General features: G+C 46.4%; 1 protein-coding gene across 3 annotated transcripts in view; it reads left to right on the top strand.

Moving 5' to 3' along the window:
- The window catches only part of ADGRB1 (adhesion G protein-coupled receptor B1), a 398,279-nt gene that overhangs the window by 193,015 nt on the left and 181,479 nt on the right, over window positions 1-23,785 (top strand). For all 3 annotated transcript variants that reach the window (XM_083448995.1, XM_083448994.1, XM_083448996.1), the window contains exons 7-11: window positions 6,218-6,382; window positions 8,807-8,971; window positions 14,210-14,311; window positions 20,236-20,342; window positions 20,833-21,027. In XM_083448995.1, coding sequence (XP_083305121.1) covers window positions 6,218-6,382; window positions 8,807-8,971; window positions 14,210-14,311; window positions 20,236-20,342; window positions 20,833-21,027 — 734 coding nt within the window. The remainder of the gene's footprint in view (window positions 1-6,217; window positions 6,383-8,806; window positions 8,972-14,209; window positions 14,312-20,235; window positions 20,343-20,832; window positions 21,028-23,785) is intronic.

The following is a 23,785-nucleotide window of genomic DNA, read 5'->3' as shown; positions in this document are numbered from 1 at the left end:
GCACCTGGTCCTCCAGGTGCACAGTTACCCCATTCAGGACCAGGGAGTCCCCCACACCCATCCGCCTCCTGTCCCCCCTAAAATCTATTCCATTTATACCCCACCTTTTTCTCCAAGGAACTCAAGGTTGCATACACGGTTCTTTTCCTCCTCTTTTAATCCCCAGCAACAACCCTAAAAGGTAGGTTAGGCTGAGAGAAGACCATGACTGGCCCAAAGTCACCCAGTGATTTCCACGGCCGAGCTGGCTTTCGAACCCTGGCCTCTCAGGTCCTTGTCCAACACTCTAACTACTGTGCTACATTGGCTCTCCAAACAGACTTCCCAGACAGATACAGTCTCTTTAAAAAAAGTGAGGCAGCCATGGGTAGTGTGTGTGTGTGTGTGTGTGTGTGTGTGTGTGTGTGTGTGTGAATTATCTTAAACCACTGCAGCAAATGAAAGAGCAATCTACAGGGAAGCAGCTCGCTGCAACCCCATCCAGTCTGATTAATGTCTACTGGTGAGCACAATGGTAATCAAACGCCAAACGGGCACCAAATCGGGGAGGCAGTCAGAAAGGGACAATGAGAGCAATTCAGTGCTTTAGAGCCTCGCCGGCTGCATCGGTTATTGTTCCGGGGATTTATAACAGCAAACAATGACAACTCACCGTTGCGGGCACAATGCAGTTGTTTGGCGTGCAGCAGGGACTCTTGGAGAATGAGCCACTCGCTGGAGGAAGGCAGGGAGAGGAATGGGAAGTCAGAGGGGAGAAAGTGTCTAATTGCAGCAGAAGCTCTGGCTGGCTGATTGCTGTTTGATTTGGTGCAGTGAGACTCGGGTAAATGAAGTGCTGGGCTTTCAGAAGGAAGCACTTGGACAAATGATCGGATGCTTGTGTTTCTTATCCGACTATTTTATCACTCGCTTCCCTATGATATCCAATGTGGAGAGATACTGGCTCACAGGATGGAGGAGAACTTCATTATTTGTAAGAATCTACAAACACATTTCATCCTCCTTAGGGCTCATGATTGACATAGCTAAGTCAACAACAACAACAACAACAACAACAACTTATTTATACCCTGCCCATCTGTCTGGGTTTCCCCAGCCACTCTGGGTGGCTTCCAACAAAATATTAAAATACAATAGTGCGTCAAACATTAAAAGCTTCCCTAAACAGGGCTGCCTTCAGATGTCTTCCAAAAATCTGGTAGTTGTTGTTCTCTTTGACATCTTGTGGGAGGGCGTTCCACAGGGCAGGTGCCACTACCAAGAAGGCCCTCTGCCTGGTTCCCTGTAACTTGGCATCTCGCAGGGATGGAACCGCCATAAGGCACTCGGCGCTGGACCTCAGTGTCAGGGTGGAACGATGGGGGTGGAGATGCTCCTTCAGGTATACAGGGCCGAGTCTTAGGGTGAGCACCTTCTGCTGTCTCTGCAACATTTGTCTCCCCTTTTGTAGAAATGACTGTTAGCCATTTTCACCACCCCTCACAAAACAAGTGAACCTGGGGGGTGTTGAAGCTCTTCTGCATCCCTAGTGACCAACATCAATGTCTGGGGCAAGTGTCTCATTCCAGAGCCTGTTTTCGTTCTTCCCATGACACCCGATGGGAACCACGGGAAACTGAGCTGGCCCCATGGGAAACTGAGCTGAGTGATAGGATAGCCCAGATGGTAGAGCATGAGACTCCTAATCTTAGGGTTATGGGTTTGAACCCCTTGTTGGGCCAAAGATTCCTGCATTGCACAGAGGGTTGGATCAGATGAGTCTCGCAGTCCCTTCTAACCCTACAATTCTGTGATTCTATGGTAGAATGTGATTGATTGATTGATTGATTGAATGAACGAATGAATGAGAGATTAGGATCTGATAGCTGATTCATTTATTTTTTAAGTAGATGTTGAGAAAATCTCTCTCCCTTCCCCAAGCTCTGTCCTTGCTTGAATTCTGCTAGGAAATCTGGTGGCCACTGTGAGAACAGGATATAGAACTAGATGGGCCATGGGCCTGATCCACCAGGCTGTTTTAATGTTTTTAATATGCCATTGATGTCAGCTCCTGGAAAAAAAAAATCTCATGACTTCTTGCCCTGCCTGGGGACTTCTGGAGACATCTGATTGGCCATAAGGGGAAGGAAAAAACAGAACTGCCCTGCTGGCAACTTTTCTACATTTCTGGCTTGACTCACTTCCTCGAGAATGCTCAAGCTGGGTTTTCTGGATGGATCTGCAGTGGTTGCATACCTAGAAAATCCTTCTTTGGGTTGGCTGGATGACCTCCGGGTTCCTTCCAGCCTCACAATTTGTTAGGAATTGACACTCGGACTTCCTCCTGCTAGAGAGATAATGAGCCCACTGCTAATGAGCTGAAGCCTTCCAGAAATAATTAGAGTGGGTCTGTCATGTAAGGAAATATTTCAAGATATATCTCTCTAATAAAAGTATTCATATTTCATTCCTAACCTGCACTTGGCATAAGGGGGCTTTTTCCAGCTGAATGATAAATTACGGCTGATATTTCAGGCCGGAGAACTCCTTCGCCTATTCGCGTTAATTAAGTGATGCAAGTAATTGTGCGTTCTGAGTTAGGCTGGAGTTGGCTGGCTTCTTTGAAGTGGTACGTTATCTAGCGGGTTCTGAAGTTTGCACCGGGGCACGTGGGGGGGCCTTAAAGGTGAGAAACTTGGTGCTTGAAATAGACATGTCTTGGTTTTCCGTTTTCCGACCACCCAGTGACAACCTGACGGTATTATTATTTTAGCCCTAGCAGTGCCAATCACCCATGACTTATCTGCAGATTACAGAAGTAGATGGTGCTGAAATGTCAGCGAGAAAGCCGTCTTGTCAAAATGGAAGCGGTTTTGACAGTTAAACACACAAACATGCACACCAGCCCTGAGGAGTCAGTAAATTGCTTCCCTGTGAACAGGCTTCCCCCTCTTGGCTGCATCTGGCATGAAAGCTTGCTTTATCTGTCGCCCTCCTGATCCCAACTTGGGACTGCAGTTCACACCAGCTCCAGTCAGGATGGCATGTGGTCAGAGATGATGGGAGCTGTGAGTTCAGCAATTACTGAAAGACATCAATTGAAGAAAGCCCGTTCATCTTGCACAACTAGCATGTCTTCAGGCAGTATGTAGTTAAACTGTGGAACTCACCGCCACAGGAGGCAGTGATGGCCAGTGCCGGATTTATGTATAAGCTAAACAAGCTATAGCTTAGCGCCCCACTCTTTTTTGGGGGGGGGGCAAAAAACTTATGATTATTTTTAATAATATTTATTAGATGTTTAATAGTTACAAAAAAAAAGAGTAAAAAAGAAAAGAAAAAACAATAAAAAAATTAACAAACAATACATCAAAAATAGAAGGAAAAAACAATACAGCAAAACAACAAGAAAAAAAACTAAAACATTTAAAAACACATCCAAATTTAATTTCTTTATCTTTCATATGCTTGTTTCCTCGACTTCCTCGCACCTCCCTTTTTTGTATTCCAGTTCAAATTAGTTGGTTCAACAAATCCTTTCCCTCTTTCTCAATTTTTGTTCTATAATTTATGTTAACACAGTTTAACTTTAAATGCTTAAGGGGGGCCAAAAAAATTAAAGGGGAAAAAACTGGATGTACATTTCCAAAATATGAGTTAAAAAACAAATAAAATAAAACCTACATACAGCAACAGTGTTTTGTGTTTGTTAGGCTCCTAGGATGTAAGTCATGGGCCCCGCCTGCTCACTTGCTCCCTAAAATATCACTGATTTGCTCCTTTCTATATATAGGGGGCCTCCATTCTGCATGGAGTGGTTGCCTGGCAACATGTGCAAATGGCTTGAGATACCTATTAGTTCCATCAATTACCATATAGCATCTATTCAACACAAAGAGCAGAGACAATTTGTTATTGATAAAGGACAGCTGGACATATAAAGGGCCCCATTACCTTCAGTAGCTTAGGGCCTCATCAAACCTCCTGAAACTCCCTGGTCCTGAATGGGGTAACTGTGCCCCTGAAGGAGCAGGTGCGCAGCCTGGGAGTCATTTTGGACTCGCAGCTGTCCATGGAGGCACAGGTCAATTCTGTAACCAGGGCAGCTGTTTACCAGCTCCATCTGGTATGCAAGCTGAGACCCTACCTGCCTGCAGACTGTCTCGCCAGAGTGGTGCATGCTCTAGTTATCTCTTGCTTGAATTACTGCAATGCGCTCTATGTGGGGCTACCTTTGAAGGTGACCCAGAAACTGCAACTAATCCAGAATGTGGCAGCTAGACTGGTGACTGGGAGTGGCTGCTGAGACCGTATAACACCGGTCTTGAAAGTCCTACATTGGCTCTCAATTCAAACTGTTGGTGCTGACCTTCAAAGCCCTAAATGGCCTCGGTCCATTATATCTGAAGGAGCATCTCCATCCCCATTGTTCTGCCCAGACACTGAGGTCCAGCTCCGAGGGCCTTCTGGTGGTTCCCTCCCTGCGAGAAGCCAAGTTACAGGGAACCAGGCAGAGGGCCTTCTTGGTAGTGGCGCCCACCCTGTGGAACGCCCTCCCACCAGATCTCAAAGAAAAAAACAACTACCAGACTTTTAGAAGACATCTGAAGGCAGCCCTGTTTAGGGAAGCTTTTAATGTTTGATGTATTATGGCATTTTAATATTTTGTTGGGAGCCTCCCAGAGTGGCTGGGGAAGCCCAGCAGATGGGAGGGGTATAAATAATAAATTATTATTATTATTATTATCCGGCCCTGGTGACAGCCACCAGTTTGGATGGTTTTAAAAGAGGACTGGACAAATTCACGGAGGAGAGAGCTGTGGATGGCTGCTAGCCTCAATGGCTAGGCTCTGCCCTCCACAGCTGGAGGCATCAATGCTTCTGAAAACTAGCTGCTGGAAACCACAGGAGATAAAGGGCTCTCATGCTCAGATCTTGCTTGTGGGTTCGCCATAGGTATTTGATTGGCCACTGTGAGAATGGGACTACACAGTCTACACAGACTAGATGAGTCATTGGCATCGACTGCCTTTCTGTGTTACTATAGAAACAACAAAATACACAACAAAATATTACGGCAACAAAATATACAACAAAGAACATGCACCTTATAATAATCTGATCCAATACAAAAAAACCATAATAAAACAGAACTTTAAAATGGAACGACTTGTACTGAATAAAGCAATATTCAATAATCTATTAGAATATAATAGTACACAATAACATTAACTCTCAAAACTGGATTGTTGTAATAACCTGCAGTTGTATAAGACTATATATTTAAAGTAGATGAATAAATGAGTTAATTTGGAATACGCAGAAAGTATAATAAATAAATTTAAGGGACCACAGAAAGAGGGGGGAGAAAGTGGAGTTTTGAAATGTTAAGATGATTGTAAAATTATTGAAATGTATAAACCTGAAAATCATATTTTATTTTATTTTAAAGAGAGAATTGATTGGGAAACTGAAGAACTAATGATATAACATATATAAAATAAAATAAAAATTAACTCTCAAAACATCAGCAAATAATAATTAAATAGCCTTCACTCCTAACAATTGCAATGAATGATTACTAAACTATGATCAATAACAATAACAACAATATAACAACAACAATAATAATTTATTTGTACCCAGCCCTACCCACCCAGACCCAGGCTCAGAGCAGCTAACATCATATAAATAATGTTGTTTAGTCGTTTAGTCGTGTCCGACTCTTCGTGACCCCCTGGACCAGAGCACTCCAGGCACTCCTGTCTTCCACTGCCTCCTACAGTTTGGTCAAACTCATGCTGGTAGCTTCGAGAACACTGTCCAACTGTCTCGTCCTCCGTCGTCCCCTTCTCCTTGTGCCCTCCATCTTTCCCAACATCAGGGTCTTTTCCAGGGCGTCTTCTCTTCTCATGAGGTGGCCGAAGTCTAGGAGCCTCAGATTCAGGATCTGTCCTTCCAGTGAGCACTCAGGGCTGATTTCCTTAAGAATGGATACATATAAATAATACAATATGCATAAAAACAAGCAATCAATTGATTAAAATGCATTCCAAAATTAATTCAAATAAAAGTAACTGCAAATGAAAATGCATAAAATACCACAATGCATACAAAGCCATGTAAAAGGATCAAACTGAGAAACAAAGACACACAACTATTTTTATAAAGCTATAGCTCTGTGCAAAAGCGGTTTTCACATTCTGCCTTCCCTTCTTTCCTTCTTTGGGTCACTCAGTGGACGGCAACTGGAATGAATGGTCGAGCTGGAGCTCCTGTTCCACCAGCTGCTCCAACGGCACCCAGCAGCGGACGAGAGAGTGCAATGGACCGTCGTACGGGGGAGCCGAATGCCAAGGACACTGGGTGGAGAGCCGAGACTGCTTCCTAAGACAGTGTCCAGGTCAGTAGTAGCGTGTGGGTCTCCCTCTGCCCCTTTGGGATTCAACCAATGTATGGCTGACCTCCAAAACAACCTCCTAGTGGTACAGCAGTAAAACTACTCACACATTTGCAAAGTTAAGCAGGGTCTGGTATGGTTTCAAATTGGAAGGGAGACTATGAATCAAGATTCCTGCATTGCAGGGGGTTGGACAACAGCCTTTACCTAAGGTGCCATGGGTTTTGAAGACGCTCAAACTCAGGACGCAAGAGAGAAACATGCTAAGAGGAAGGCACCCTTGGCAAACCCTCACCATGATCAACTCCCACCTGGAAACCTATGTCCCCGCTGTGGGAGAATGTGTGGATCCAGAATTGGCCTCCACAGTCACTTATGAGTCACAGTCACTCATTGTTAAAACCGTGTTTATGGAAGACAATCTTTCTCAGCTAAGAGTGATTGCCACAGAACAACAACAAGACTAGATGAACCTTGGCGTCCCTTCTAACTTTAAGATTCTATGATCATCATAAGTGGCTCAGTAGAGATACACATAGGAAATGTTGCTACTGAAAGATCTGTGATATCATGGATGCCATTCAGATGTTATGGACTACAAATCCCATCAGCCACAGCTGGCACAGCTGAGATACCGACAGCCCCCATCCTAAGGAGTTTCTTACAAGGTGTTTGATGCTTGTCTTTTGCCCTGTAAGGAGCACTAGTTTGCCAACAGAAATAAACTTCAGTGCAGCTGTCCCCAGCTTATTGCCATCCAGACGCTTAGAGCTGAAGCACAAAGATGGGATTTGTAGTTCAAAACGTCTGGAACATGCCCATTTGTGGAAAGCTACTATATAGCAAGTCTTTCAGTAGCAACATTTTCTGTGTACATCTCTGTTGAGCTACATAATAGAGCTGAAACAATTAGGAACACATATTCCTATGCAAAAGCTACTTCCTAGTATTGTTTATTTAAGCAATTTTGATACCGCTTAACTAAGGAGGAGGAGAAGGAGAAGAAGGAGAAGGAGATAGATAAGGAGAAGGAGAAGGAGAAGGAGAAGTCATCTCCAGTAGGCTCTGGAAGCTCAACAAGGAGGGGAGTTGTCTGAGCTCAACTGGAGGAAGTCCAATAAAACTGGGTCCAGAATACTAAGCACATGCCATGCATCCATGCCATGGAGGACCACAAACAGTTACTCCTATGTAGACCTCAGACAGGATACCTTAAGGTCTCCTGGACCCAACTTGTTGGTAGCAGGGGCGTAGGAAGGGGGGGTGAGGTCCAACCCGGGTGTCATCCTTGAGGGGGGTGACAAAATGGAACGCCGTGGGGGCGGCACTTACCGTGGGGCCTGGTGTGCAGCACGCCTGAGCCACACGTCTCTCCTGGGAGTGACACAGTGGCTTGGGGCCCCCCGCTGCCTGAAATGGCAGCGGGGGGCTTGCGCCCACCAGGTGGACTCCGTGGGCAGCTCACCACGCCGGCCCCCTGGGTGGATCGCCACGATGCCCCATGGGAAGCTCGCCCCGCCCCCGCCGCTCCGGGTACCACAGCAACTAGCTAGGCCCCTGGTTGAGAGCCAATTTGAGAACCTCAATGGCTCCCAAGTGGAAAACCTTACAGGACTTGCAATTTTTGATTTGGTAGAAAAAAATATGTGGAGTATAGCAATAGCTGAAAAATATCACATGCCAAAGGCTTGGAGAACCCAGAAAAAATTATATGCAGTTTGGTGGGATTCTTTCTTGTTTTCAACAAATGCAGCAACACAGGATATCCCTCTACCAAGTACAACATGAAATTTGGTTTTCTTAATAGTCTTAGGTATTCTACCAACCTAATATTAAGTCTCTCCCAGATACATTGTGCTGTTTTTTTGTTCCTCTGTTATGTTTATTGTATCAATTGATGTTTGATTTACTTCAATATTATTATTTTTTAAAAGGAGGGACCTTGATCCTGGCTCTGCCATGTCTGAGCAACCAGTGCAAGCTTTTGAGTTACTTGCCGGGACTTATTTACCCCATCAATAGTCCAATCGCAGCATTTTGCACCAGCTGGAGCTGACAGCCAGTGTGGTGTAGTGGTTAAGAGTGGTAGACTCGTAATCTGGTGAACCAGGTTTGATTCCCCACTCCTCCACATGCAGCTGCTGGGTGACCTTGGGCTAGTCACACTTCTCTGAAGTCTCTCAGCCTCACTCACCTCACAGAGTGTTTGTTGTGGGGGAGGAAAGCAAAGGAGAATGTTAGCCGCTTTGAGACTCCTTTGGGTAGTGATAAAGTCGGATATCAAATCCAATTCTTCTTCTTCTCCAGACCAGATCCAACGGTAGCCCTACGTAGAGTGCATTGTGTGTGCCCACAACCTCAGATCTCCACCCTCCTCTGCAGGAACCCTACATTACAATTTCTCCCTTTTCTCCCTTTCTCCTCCAGTGGATGGGAAGTGGCAAGTGTGGGGCCCATGGGGGAGCTGTACCGCCACTTGTGGAGGTGGAACGCAGAAACGCGACCGTGTCTGCTATGGCCCTTTCTATGGAGGAGAAGCATGTCAAGGACCCAAAGAGGAGTACAAGCAATGCAACGAGAAGAGATGTCCAGGTAAGAGATTTCTGCAGGAGATGAAGGGACTAGATGGGCCATTGGTCTGATCGAGCAGACACTTCTTATATCCTAATTAAAACTGTGCATTAGCTGCGGTTCCTGCGCTGCAGGGCGTTGAAGTAAAAAACCTGCATATTTCCCTGCGAGTGGCAAATTCTGCCCCTCAGCTGCCTACACTCTTAGGCCTGCTGATCAGAAGGGTCAAGTGGTTCTGGGCAGGAAACTCACAGGTAGGTAGAACACCTCTTGTTTTGTGAAGTGCACTGATGCCAGAGTTTCCATCTGGTCCCACTAGGAAATCAAAAGGCTCTGTTGTTGTTTAGTCATTTAGTCGTGTCCGACTCTTTGTGACCCCATATACCAGAGCACGCCAGGCACTCCTGTCTTCCACTGCCTCCTGCAGTTTGGTCAAACTCATGCTGGTAGCTTCGAGAACACTGTCCAACCATCTCATCCTCTGTCGTCCCCTTCTCCTTGTGCCCTCCATCTTTCCCAACATCAGGGTCTTTTCCAGGGAGTCTTCTCTTCTCATGAGGTGGCCAAAGTCTTGGAGCCTCAGCTTCAGGATCTGTCCTTCCAGTGAGCACTCAGGGCTGATTTCCTTCAGAATGGATAGGTTTGATCTTCTTGCAGTCCATGGGACTCTCACCGCTCTAAGTATGGGTTATTTTTTCCTGGGGAGGGTGTGTGTGATTCTCGGGGTATCAAGCTGATGGCCTTCATCCAACATGTGGCTGGATGATGACAATGATGATTGAAAGAAGGAGCCTCAAGGTGATTCGCAGACAAATAAAATGCAGCAGTAAAACAACAAGAATTAATCTGGCTATTGTTGGCCTTTGATTGCCTCCAAGATTCCTGGCCAGCCTCTGGCCTGAAAAGTATGGGCATTCAGATCCTGTAGCCGTCAGATCAATGTCTAAAAACAGTTGCATTCTTATTTTGCCCTAGAGAGAAGGGGAGGAGGAAGAACATCAAATATCAACATAATTTGGTTTTTAAAAAGGAGGAAAGCCATTGAGCGTAATTGGGTTAGATGTTAAATTCTCCCAGTGCTGCGTGCTTCCTTTTGTAAAATGGCTTTTGTTACAAAGGGATATTAAAAATTACAGGGATCGTGTTATCCCCTCCTGAGAAATGGAGCACTCCCACACTCTCAGGCAAGGTGGCGGAATGCATTCCTAATGAGCGTCCCTAATACAGAGTGTCATGCCTTGTTTCCCAGGAACGTACTTGAGCACAGGAGGGAAAGTTGAAAGGGTGAAATTGAGGACAAGCCTCTGGTGGTTGGTTCCTGCATGTCAGTTGCAAGCGGAATGTGGAAAGAGAGTTGCAGAGCTGATCTCCTTCTTAGCCCAGCACCACAGCTAATACAGTGGTACCTCGGGTTAAGAACTTAATTCGTTCTGGAGGTCCGTTCTTAGCCTGAGACTGTTCTTAACCTGAAGCATCACTTTAGCTAATGGGGCCTCCTGCTGCTGCTGCACCGCTGCCACATGATTTATTTTCTCATCCTGAAGCAAAGTTCTTAACCTGAGGTACAGTGGTACCTTGGGTTGCAGACGCTTCAGGTTACAGATACTTCAGGTTACAGACTCCCCTAACCCAGAAATAGCACCTCAGGTTAAGAACTTTGCTTCAGGATGAGAACAGAAATCATGCAGTGGCAGCACGGTGGCAGCAGGAGACCCCATTAGCTAAAGTGGTGCTTCAGGTTAAGAACAGTTTCAGGTTAAGAACGGACCTCCAGAACTAATTAAGTTCTTAACCCGAGATACCACTGTACTATTTCTGGGTTAGCGGAATCTGTAACCTGAAGCATCTGTAACCTGAAGTGTCTGTAACCCGAGGTACCACTGTATTGAGCTAGTTAAGGACTGGACTAAACCATCCAGGGGTCCTTTACCTTTACTTTTAAGGGCAGACAGATCGGCCACCTTGCCTTCTGCTCAGTTGTGAATGTTTTTAATTCCTTGTTCCCTTTTGTCCTGCTTCCAAAACAAACACATTCTTCCTTTCTTTTTCCAAAAGGAAAACTTGAGCTGTATCAAAACATGCATTTTTTAAAACCACATTTCTCAAACTTCCTACTGCTTCTACATATTTTCTCTATCTAGCTACCTAGCTATCTCTTGGTGGAAGGAGTTGGGTATGTTTAGCCTGGAGGAGAGAAAACCAAGAGGTGATATGGTATGGTAGCCATCTTCAAATATCTGAAGGGTTGCCACATGGAAGATGGAGCCAGCCAGAACCGGCCCACACATGATGCAGGGTGATGCAGCCGCTTCAGGCAGCGGAAGCGCAAGAGCACTTTTCCTGCTCTCCTGCCCCACTGCTTCCGCCACAGATAGGAAGGCATTCTGCCACAGACATAGAAACCAAGCAAGCAGCAGCACTTTGAGGAGCGCCTTGACTCCAGTCAGGTTGGTCAGTCAAGTCAGAGTCAGAACTCAGCTATGTTGGAACTGGGGCAAACGGTACAAAATGGGAGCTTGTTTTTTCTGGTGCTCCAGCGGGCAGGACTCAAACCAATAGATTCACATGACAACAAAGCAGACACCCAACTAACCATCAGGAAGAACTTGTTGATGGCAACAGCTGTTTGACAGTGGAGGTTATACAGTGGTACCTCTGGTTACGTACTTAATTCGTTCTGGAGGTCCTTTCTTAACCTGAAACTGTTCTTAACCTGAAGCACCACTTTAGCTAATGGGGCCTCCCGCTGCCACCGTGCTGCCGGAGCATGATTTCTGTTCTCATCTTAACCCAAAGTACTATTTCTGGGTTAGTGGAGTCTGTAACCTGAAGCATATGTAACCTGAAATGTCTGTAACCAGAAGTACCACTGTATATCTATTGCCTTGAGACTAATGTGTGAAGATGCCCTCAGTCCCTATGCCGGTCAGTTTCATGCTAACGTTGAAAGATTGCACCCCCAATTCCAAATGCAGCCAAGAAGGCAGGTGGGTGGAAACCATGGCACAGCTCATCATGTTGCATCCCAAGTCTTGAGCAGAGCATATTTCTAGTTCAAGCGCTGATGTCGAGTCCATTACCCACCAAGGCTGGGTGCTCGGCCCTGACTAATTGTCTTGGATAGCAGCGACCCACAAACTGAAACGATGCTCTGCGACCTTCGGAAGTCAACCTTGGTGGCTAGACACTGACAAATTGCAGCCACGGTCAGGATCATTGATTCCAACCCACCAACAGCTGCTCCTGCGCCATTTAGGTGCCCATCTCTTTGGCACGCCGTTCCTGGCATGGTGGAATCCTGCTCCGGCCCAGTGTCGAATTCTATGAGATGGGGACTTCCATAAGAAGCTGCTGGGGCTTATCCATGCCTGTCATTCGCTCTTCTCTTTCTCTTCCATTTCCACCCAGACTATGTATGCTCCCCCCGCCCCCCTGTTTACAAGTTGCTTTACATGCCCAATAAAATAGAAAATGTAATTGAAAGCTGTGAAATATATGTCCCCCTCCTCCCCGTGCTTAGTGGTGAGAAATGACTCTAACACCCCAATGACAGCTTTCACTGCTTTATGTCCCATAAATAACTTTTCCACATAAAGGGTTGTGCTACTCAGGCCGGGAGCTGGGTTCCTTTGTGTGTGCTCAAAGCTTTCTCCCAGATTCGGAATGAGAGAATCGCCTCCAGGCATTTCCGTGAGTGTATGTGCACAGGTATTTTTAGGGGTGTGGATGGAGGAAGTGCGCTGCCGGATCAGACCAAAGATCTATCTTGGTCAGCATTCTGTTTCCCACAGTGACAACCAGATTCCAATGGCAGAGGTGATGTGGAGCCTGGTGGTCTCTGGGCGTAGTTGGATCCCGACTCCCATCAGACCCTGGCTAGCCAGCATGGCCAATGATCAAGGATTATGGGAGTTATAGTCCAGAAACACCTGCAAGGCAGCTGGTCTATGGAACTGGCCTATGGAAAGCTTGCAAGCAGGACATAAAACTTGTCTGTGGATGTGTGTGAATGCACACCTGCATGCACAAACACACACACACACACACACACACATCTGGTATTCCAAGCTTTTGACCAAGATAGTTTCATTTAGCTGTCATAGCTAATGGTAAAGGTAAAGGACCCCTGGACAGTTAAGTCCAGTCAAAGGCTACTACAGGGTTGTGGCGTTCATCTCGCTTTCAGGCCGAGGGAGCCAGTGTTTGTCCACAGACAGCTTTCTGGGTCATGTGGCCAGCAGGACTAAACCGCTTCTGGTGCACGATGGAAGCCAGAGTTCATGGAAACACTGTTTAACTTCCCGCTGCAGCGGTACCTATTTATCTACTCGCACTGGTGTGCTTTTAAACTGCTAGGTTGGCAGGAGCAGGAACAGAGCAACGGGAGCTCACTTCATTGCGGCGATTCAAACCACCGACCTTCTGACCAGCAAGCTCAAGAGGCTCAGTGGTTAGACATTTCTGTGTGGTTGAATTCCACCTGTTTTCTCTACATTATCATTTTGGTATGCGTGTGTATAAAGATCTACGAGCCCACACCTAGAGATCGGCAAGCCCAAGAGGCTCAGTGGTTTAGACCACAGCGCCACCCACGTCCCGCTTTGTCATTCTAGCAAACTTCCTAAATTTCTAGAATCCATATATGTCTGTCTGTCTGACTGACTGTTTGTTTGTTTGTTTGTTTAAACCACACTTTACTTAAGCATACTCTACTTAGGTAAAGGTAAAGGGATCCCTGACCATTAGGTCCAGTCGTGGCCGACTCTGAGGTTTCGGCACTCATCTTGCTTTATTGGCCGAGGGAGCCGGCATACAGCTTCCAGGTCATGTGGCCAGCATGACTAAGCCATTTCTGGCAAACCTGAGCAGCACACAGAAACGCCGTTTACCTTCCTGCTGGAGCGGTACCTATTTATCTACTTGCCCTTTTTCATGCTTTCGAACTGCTAGGTTGGCAGGAGCAGGGACCGAGCAACGGGAGCTCACCCCGTTGTGGGGATTTGAACTGCCGACCTTCTGATCAGCAAGTCCTAGGCTCTGTGGTTTAACTCACAGCGCCACCCGCGTCCCCATATTCTACTTAAGCAGTTCTTAATTCTGAGATTCCTTGATATAACAGATGGCTGTTCTCATTCACCACTGTCAACCCACATTTTCTTTTCCCCTCACCCATCTTCCCCTTTTCAGTTTCCTTCCTTCCTTCCTTCCTTCGTCTCAGCAGATGTACTAAATTCCGCCACATCCTTTCTTCCTTTCCAGAGCCCCATGAAATCTGTGACGAAGATAACTTTGCTTCTGTGATTTGGAAGGAGACTCCAGGAGGAGAATCTGCAGCTGTCCGATGTCCCCGGAACGCCACAGGTAAGTAGTGGTGGCCTGACGTGTTCATTTCACTTTTAATTTGAATACCTCCTTTCTATGTTGCTACGCGCAAGGCATTTTACAAGCTGAAGAAACAACAAAATAGATAGCAGAGATCAAACAATCTGATCCTATGCACAAAAAAAACTTTATAACTTTAAAATAAACAACGTCTATCAAATAAAGCAATATTCAATAATCCATTAGAATATAATAGTAAACTTACTACAGCTGCCCAGACTTTGCTAGCTCAGAGACGGAAAGAAAATGCAGTCCTTACCAAGGGAGACTGGCAGATGAAATTGATGGACTATATATGAATATAATAGTAAACTGTAAAGGTAAAGGCAAAGGGACCCCTGACCATTAGGTCCAGTTGTGACCGACTCTGGGGTTGCGGCGCTCATCTCGCTTTACTGGCCAAGGGAGCCGGTATACAGCTTCTGGGTCATGTGGCCAGCAGGACTAAGCCGCTTCTGGCAAACCAGAGCAGCGCACGAAAACATGGAAACAGGAATTCGAAGCACCAACCTTCTGATCGGCAAGTCCTAGGCTCTGTGGTTTAATCCACAGTGCCACCCGCGTCCCTATAGTAAACTATAGTAAACAGTAAATTTTAATATAAGCAAATAATGATTAAACAGTTTTCACTTATCAATTACAACAAAGAAATGCTAAACTATAATAAATAAAAATAATAGCAAGTCACAAGGCATTAAATGCCACAAACATACAAAAACATGTAAAAGGACCAAACTGAGAAACGATTTATATAACGCTCTATACCCATAGAAATCAGGGCTGTTCACAGCATAAAATTGCAATATAAAAAACACAAATAGGTAATAAAAAACAAAAACAATGGCAACCCAATAACCAGATGTCAATCAGCCCAAGGCCTGGTTAAAGAGGAACGTTTTCATCTGGCACCTGAAGGTGCATCATGAAGGCACCAGCCGAACCTCCCTGGGGAGAGCATGGGAAAGGAGGCAGAGAGAATGGACAGTGTTGTTGTTTTAGTGCATTTATAATATTTTGTTAGAAGCCACCCAGAGTGGCTAGGGAAACCCAGTCAAATGGGCGGGGTATAAATAATAAATTATTATTATTATTATTAGTCCCATCTCCCACTCCTGACTCGTGCAGTGGCTAGCGGTCGCATCCTGCTAAACAATTACACTAGCAAATGACTCTTAGTTATGCAGTGTAACTTTGCTGTGCTCTCCTCTCCCTGCAAGCCCAATGTGCACCCCTGAAATCTGTGCTAGGGGTTCCCCCAACTCTGGAGCAGATTCAGGGGGACAGAGAGAGGGGAGGGGAGTTACATGCACAGCTAAAAAATATTGTGCTAGCACAACGGATTAGTTGGTCTCCACTATATCTGCATTTGGCCTTTGTGCGGGTGCCAATGCACATCCTCAATGCAAGGAGGACCCAGTTGAGCCGAACCTGCTGTCAGTTAGAGATCTACTCACTTGAATGCATAGAGCCCCTTCATCAGCCAATTAAATGCATGGACAAATGCAGTCCGCGGTCCCCTCAGTTTATCTGCACACACTCCCTGAATTATAAATGGAGGTTTAGTGGCCAAATACTGCAAAACAAACAAGATCTGAATCTTTATCTGATTAAAGTCGCAAATGAACGGAAACTCTTTAAGTCACTCCCTGCAATGGCAAAGGGGAGACGCGAGCCAAGAAACAGCCGCCTCCGTAGAGGCAGAGATTCTTCTCAAAGTTTGTTTCTTGGGCTGTGTGCACATCATAAAAGGTAAAGAGACCCCTGACCATTAGGTCCAGTCGTGACCGACTCTGGGGTTGCGGCACTCATCTCGCTTTATTGGCCGAGGGAGCCGGTGTACAGCTTCCGGGTCATGTGGCCAGCATGACTAAACCGCTTCTGGCGAACCAGAGCAGCGCATGGAAACGCCGTTTCCCACCGGAGCGGTATCTATTTATCTACTTGCACTTTGACGTGCTTTCGAACTGCTAGGTTGGCAGGAGCAGGGACCGAGAAACGGGAGCTCACCCCGTCGCGGGGATTTGAACTGCTGACCTTCCGATCGGCAAGTCCTAGGCTCTGTGGTTTAACCCACAGTGCCACCCGCGCTGCACATCATACCACCTCAAAGAAGAACATAATCCCGGGAGCTATAGTTTATCCCTCACAGGGTATCCTTAAACTACAGTTCTCAGGATTCTTTCAGTGCAGCGTGTCTGAAGCAAACCTTAATTGTCTGAAGCAAACAGGGTTCAGAAAACTAGGCAGCAAGGCAGAAGACGCAGAGGAATTTTTCAATGTGAACTTGCCCTGGGACTGGAAATAATAATAATAATAATAATAATAATAATAATAATAATAATAATAATAATAATAATAAATTATTTATATCCCACCCTTCCAAGTCGAAGATGGGCTCAGAGCGGCTAACATCAAATGTATAACACATTAACATAAAATCAGACAATCAATTAAAATACATCCTCAAATCAGATCAGGATCAGAATAAAATCCAATCAGATGGCAATCCGCAGATTAGGGTTGGGGACCTTAAATGCTCACCAGGCCCAACTGTTTGTGCTGAAGTTATATGGGCCTGTGAGAAAAACTGGGAGGCCACTTTCATGCAAGTTCTAATGAAAGGGGAGAGGGAGTCAGACTGAACCCCGACTAAAGGCCAGGCGGAACAGCTCCGTCTTGCAGTGTGGTATAGTGGTTAAGAGCAATAGACTCGTAATCTAGGGAACCGGGTTTGTGTCTCCGCTCCTCCATATGCAGCTGCTGGGTGACCTTGGGCCAGTCACACTTCTTTGAAGTCTCTCAGCCCCACTCACCTCACAGAGTGTTTGTTGTGGGGGAGGAAGGGAAAGGAGAATGTTAGCCGCTTTGAGACTCCCTAGGATAGTGATAAAGCAGGATATCAAATCCAAACTCTTCTTCTTCTTCTTGCAGGCCCTGCGGAAAGATGTCAAGTCCCGCAGGGCCCTGGTGTCTTGTGACAGAGTGTTCCACCAGATTGGAGCCACAGCTGAAAAAGCCCTGGCTCTAGTTGAGGCCAGCCTAACCTCCTTGTGGCCTGGGACCTTCAGGATGTTTTTATTTGAAGACTGTAGGTTCCTCTGTGGGACATACCAGGAGAGGTGGTCCCGTAGGTATGAGGGTCCTAGGCTGTATAGGGCTTTAAAGGTTAAAACCAGCACCTTGAACCTGATCCTGTACTCAACCGGGAGCCAGTGCAGCTGGTATAGCACCGGGTGAATGTGATCTCGCAGCGAGGACCTCGTAAGGAGTCTCGCTGCAGCATTCTGCACCCTCTGGAGTTTCTGGGTCAGTCTCAAGGGCAGCCCCATGTAGAGCGAGTCACAATAATCCAGTCTGGAGGTGACCGTCGTGTGGATCACAGTGGTAGACAGAGTAGACAATTTGTTCTTGCAAAAACTGAGATGCGTCTTTCTGGCTGCTGTGGCTGTGGAGCAGAAGCTCTGGCCACAATCTTCTGGCTTATTTGTATCAAAGCTGCCTTCTCTGGACATCTAACCCGGAAGATGTGCCAGGATAGCAGCTGGCGTTTCGGAACCGTGTCTGAAGATGAATTGCTGAACTGTTCCGAAAGAGATGCCCTGCTGTGGCATTGGTGAAAATGGCTCCCTCTGGGGGCTCTTGATGGGGAGAGCGTGTGTCCACATCCATGGCAAGGAAGGGGTCAGCTAAGGTGGCCTCATTTGTTCGATCCGACCCACCACTTTAGCTTGTGAGTCCCAGAGGTGGGGAACTGCCAAACCAGAGGATCACTCTAAATTAGGAGAGACAAGGGTAATGGAAGGCAGTGGACATTAGCTCTTGCCAGGATGATGAATAACTGCCTGTTGGTTCCCAAAGATGTTGTTGCTGCAGAATATTTATTTCCTGACTATAGGTTCTCCCATGTGGTTCTTGAGCAAGCAATGATGTGTGTCCACCTGTATGGGCTGCGCTTGCTGTTGAGCCAGAAATTTCTCCTGTGTTCCTCCCTCTGCTGCCCAACTCTTCTCCATCAATCAGTGAGGAAAGAAACAGCATTCAGAAATGATCAAAGGGGAGAAGGAAACCACCAACTTAGAGGACTTCCAAATTAGGGTGGCTTTAAGAGAGAGACCAATGCATGGAAGGCAAGGGCTATTGTTGGCTTCTGGCCACCATGGCTGTGCTTTTACTCTACGGGTGGAGGCAGAGATGCTTCTGAACAGCAGTTGCAGACTGTCTTGCCAGAGTGGTGCATGCTCAAGTTATCTCTCGCTTGGACTACTGCAATGCGCTCTATGTGGGGCTACTTTTGAAGGTGACCCGGAAACTCCAACTAATCCAGAAAGCGGCAGCTAGACTGGTGACTGGGAGTGGCCGCCGAGACCACATAACACCAGTATTGAAAGGCCTACACTGGCTCCCAGTATGTTTCCGAGCACAATTCAAAGTGTTGGTGCTGACCTTTAAAGCCATAAACGGCCTTGGTCCAGTATACATGAAGGAGCGTCTCCACCCCCATCGTTCTGCCCAGACGCTGAGGTCCAGCGCTGAGGGCCTTCTGGCGGTTCCCTCGCTGCAAGAAGCCAGGTTTCATGGAACCAAGCAGAGGTAGTGGCACCCGCCCTGTGGAACGCCCTCCCACCAGATGTCAAAGAGAAAAACAACTACCAGACTTTTAGAAGATATCTGAAGGCAGCCCTGTTTAGGGAAGCTTTTAATGTTTAATTGATTACTGTATTTTAATATTCTGTTGGAAGCCGCCCAGAGGGGCTGGGGAAACCCAACCAGATGGGCGAGGTATAAATAATAAATTATTATTATTATTATTATTATTATTATTATTATTATTATTACTCTTGCACTCGGATCCTGCTTGCTGGTTTCCCTTAGGGCCATCTGGTTGGCCACTATGAAGACAGGTTGCTGACCTAGATGGGCTAGTGGCATGATCCTGCAGGCTCTCCTTATGCACTTATGTTCAGTGTTGGTGAAATTCCATGGGTGGGCTGCAGAGCGTTTTGTGTCTGCTCGTGTGTGTATGCTTACCTTACAGTGTAGGTGGCCTTGGGTGTTTGTGGGTGTCCATTCTTTCATTCTGCAATCCTTATGGTCTGCACTTTGCAGCCTTCCTGGGGGCCTGGGCTTTACTGTGGGTACAGGAAGGTAGGGAGGCTGCCTACTGTGGGCCTGACAGCTTTTATTACTTTTATTGCGCTTGTTATTATTTTTTATTTTAAAGCACAGATTTTTTTAAAAAAGAAATTGCGATGTGATTGCTAAAAGTGTGGAATATTTTCTTAAGATAAAAGGAACAACTTCCCTTAGAACTAAAATCAGTGAGTGTGTCCAACTCAGGCATTCAGTACTCAACCTCCATGGTTTCTGGGACCTCAGTTAAGTCCCAGGGGAAATCATGGCATAGGTCCTTTCGTGGGACTTTTTTCAGAGCAGGAAGCACTTGGGGCAGCCATGGAGGCTGCAGAGTGCAGGAAGGATGTGTATTGGAAAGGAAAAAATGGATACCACCATTGGTCACCTTACTACGATAAGGTAAGCTCAACCACATGCATAGTGAGATGACATACGTTGCAAATGAGGCAGAAAAACAGAAGCTTATGTCATGGGGAGAGAACAATTTTTAAGAAACTAGAGGGCAGGTTTCACTTTGGAACTAAATGGACTTTGCCACTGAACTCCCTGAAGGAAGACTCGCCCTATTTCACACACAGTCTGCTGCTTTTTACAACCACACAGCAATCATCTCCAGTAGCAGCTATCTCGGTTTACAATGGCTTGATTTTCTCAAGTTGACCAACTTCCTTCCTTGGACTGATAGGGATCAATGCTGTTGTGGGTAGACTTTGTAAGTTCACCAACCAACTGGCGATGTGCTTGACTGTCCCCTTTCTGCTCTCCTTCAGGGCTGATCCTACGCCGGTGCATGCTGGATGAAGAGGGCATTGCCTATTGGACCCTTCCAACATATGTCAAGTGTGTTTCCATTGACTACAGGAACATCCAGATGATGGTGAGTGCCCAGGACCTTGGGAACCTAAATCCAGACCTGGAATATGCATTCTCCAACTTAGAGTCCCCTAACTCAGTGGATGGAGTTGAGGATGCTCTGGAGAAGTAGAACAAGCAGGAGGTGCTGCTCCATTGACCAATCATGGAGAGAATTCAAGGTTTCTAGTATTTATATACCAGACCCATCCAATCCAGAGACTTCATACTGCCTTCCAATCACATAAGCTGATGTTACACGGCCTGGTTTTCTTTTCTGTGGCTGATAGAGCAACCAAGTCCTGGTAGCTCACCAGGCTAGCCCAAAGCCTTAAATAGTGTGTCTCTTGGCTTAAGCTGGATAAATTACGCAGAGACAAAGGCAGGTGGAGAGAAATACATTTCTAGCTTTTATGGGACTGGGATACAGCCCAGTGTACAAAGTTAAGCACGTGGCTGAAAAAGGTCACCCACCCCTGTTTTAAGTTAACACATGCCAATTTCTGTCTCCCCAGACAAGAGATCATCTTTCAAAAGCCCAGCGGGGTTTGATAGGGGAAGGGGTGTCAGGTGTGTTGCAAAACCTGGTGGAGATTTCTCAGGATGGGACCAGCTACAGTGGGGATCTGCTCTCGACCATCGACGTACTCAGGAATATGACCGAGATCTTCCGAAGAGCTTATTACAGCCCCACTACTGGTGACATACAGGTGAGCTGGAAGGTTGGAGATCCAACAACTTGAGCAAGGAGAGATGATCCAAAAAGTCTTCTCCCTGGAGTTTGGAGCTCTGAATTACCTGGCAAATCTGTCCAACATGCCAGGAGGCCTCTGTGGTTCTGCTTTGTACATCTCAATCTTGATCTTTATTTCATCCACACCTTCTACTTTCCCAAAGTCCATGCATGTGTTGGTGGAACACTGTCACAAGAATCCATGATGAGACTGTTGGACACATATGGCTGCGTTCATTATTTGTAGATGTGGGTCCATCTATTTCAGCATCCGGTTGTATACAGTGGTCCAACAGATGCATCCAGGAAATCGATAACCAGAATCATAGGACTGTAGAGCTGGAAGGGACGCAATGGGACGTCTAGTCTAACCCTGTGCAATGCAGGAATCACAGCTAAAGTATTGATATGAAGGCTAGATAATTTCAAACACCCACCCTTTGTTTTACTCCTCCAGGAACTGCTCTGAACATAATTGGCTCTGAACACTGAGTTTCAATTTAGGTCCCATGGCTAATAGATCTATATAACCTTCCTTAATTTATCTACTCCAATCCCTTTTTAACAGTCAAGAAAAGCCTTGCTTGATTAAGCCCATCCAGCCCAGCTTCTTCCTCTCCCAGGGGTCAACCAGATGCCCATGGGAAGCCTTCAGCAACAGCAATTCTCTCCACTTCTGATCCCTAGCAACAGGCCTGCAGACTGTCTCGCCAGAGTGGTGCATGCTCTGGTTATCTCTCACTTGGACTACCACAATGCACTACACGTTGGGCTACCTTTGAAGGTGACCCGGAAACTGCAACTGCTCCAGAATGTGGCAGCTAGACTGGTGACTGGGAGCAGCCACCGAGACCACATAACACCGGTCTTGAAAGCCCTACACTGGCTCCCAGTACGTTTCTGAGCACAATTCAAAGTGTTGGTGCTGACCTTTAAAGCCCTAAACGGCCTCTGTCCAGTATACCTGAAGGAGTGTCTCCACCTCCATCGGTCTGCCCGGACACTGAGGTCTAGCACTGAGGGCCTTCTGACGGTTCCCTTGCTGTGAGAAGCGAGGTTACAGGGAACCAGGCAGAGGGCGCCCGCCCTGTGGAACGCCCTCCCACCAGATGTCAAAGAGAAAAATAACTACCAAACTTTTAGAAAACATCTGAAGGCAGCCCTGTTTAGGGGAGCTTTTAATGTTTAATAGGTTATTGTATTTTAGTGTTTTGTTGGAAGCCGCCCAGAGTGGCTGGGGAAACCCAGTCAGATGGGTGGGGTATAAATAAATTATTATTATTATTATTATTATTATTATTATTATTATTATTATTATTATTACTATTACTATTACTATTACTATTATTATATTCAGAGGCTTAGTGGAAGGTGCAAAAGGGAGGGAAGGGCTAGTAGCCATTGATAGCCTTATCTGTCATAACGAAAGCATCCGTTTGACCCAGTCCTCTCCAGCCATCATGGTTCTCTCCACCAGGGACAGCAGCAGTAAAGTACCAGGTCTACTCCTGGTCCAGTGGGAAGAAAATGAAATTGTTCCTGCTTCTTTTCAGCATCTCCAAAATTGCTCTTCCCTCTTGCTTCTCCCCAGTGGCTAGAATGCAACTTTGGAAAGCAAAGTTTCATTTTCGAAATGAAATTTCCCTGGGCCGGAATGAATTGGTTTCTGTGCCATCTATGGACAGAGCCACAGTGGTCAGTGGGAAACTGGGGAAAGCATTCAGTGTTCCCATGGCAGAACCTGGAGATTAAAATCACCATTCTGCAGTTGTCTGTGCAGAGCAGCTATGGGACTGTCCTTGGGAGGGGAAGGTCACGGTCACATGCCTTTAAAATGTTAAATATATCCTCTTGGATTGCTTTCCCGCATGGCGTCGTTGCTAATTATCTAATTGGAAAGGAAATCAATGGCTTTGAAATAAAGACCTCCTCCTTTCCCACCTCCTTCCTGAACTCTCAGGGAAGGGCTGGACCGGACGGACGCTCTGGGGAAATGTAAACAGCAGCAGACCAGGTGTTAGGAGCCTAGGAACAGTTGAGGCAGGGCCATTGGGATCAATGGGGCATGGCAGCCTCCCTTCTTATTTTAAACTCAGTCCAGGGAGTGATGCTACCTTGTGGCTTCTTCCTCCACTGTCTCAGCGTTGTCCTCATGGAAGGACAGAATAGCTCAGTTGATAGACCATGAGACCCTTAATCTCAGGGTTGTGGGTTTGAGCCCCACGTTGGAGAAAATGTCCCTGCATTGCAGGGGGTTGGACTAGATGACCCTCGTGGTCCCTTCCGATTCTACAATTCTAAGATTCTACGAAAGCTAGAATTCATTGTCTCTGCTTGTCATTGTCACTGGTGCCCCCTACTGTTGGGCTCCCTGCCTGCCGCTCCACCAGGCAGCCAGCGGTGGGCTCAGCCAGCACCGCATAGGAATAAAAGCAGAACCCTACTGGATCACACAGAAGGTGCATGCAGTCCAGCTTCCACTTTCCCACAATGGTCAACCAGAAGCCTTTATGAAGCCCATGAGCACAGGGAACAGGAGCAATAGAGCCATTTTTGTTGCCTGTGTCCTGGGAGAGGGCGGTGGTGGTATCTAAGCATCTTACCATATGGTTACCAGATGTCCCCATTTCCCGGTGCCAGCCCCCGGATTTTCAAATCTGTCCCCGGACTGTCCCCGGATTTCATTTAATGTCCCCGGATTTATATTTTAAGTGTTGCAGATTTATTAGTAGGGA

Source organism: Podarcis tiliguerta (genome assembly GCF_965153285.1).
Source record: "Podarcis tiliguerta genome assembly, chromosome: 7".
Classification (NCBI taxonomy): Eukaryota; Metazoa; Chordata; class Lepidosauria; order Squamata; family Lacertidae; genus Podarcis; species Podarcis tiliguerta.
Note: the sequence above shows the minus strand (reverse complement) of the source record. Positions and strands in the feature narration are given on the sequence as shown.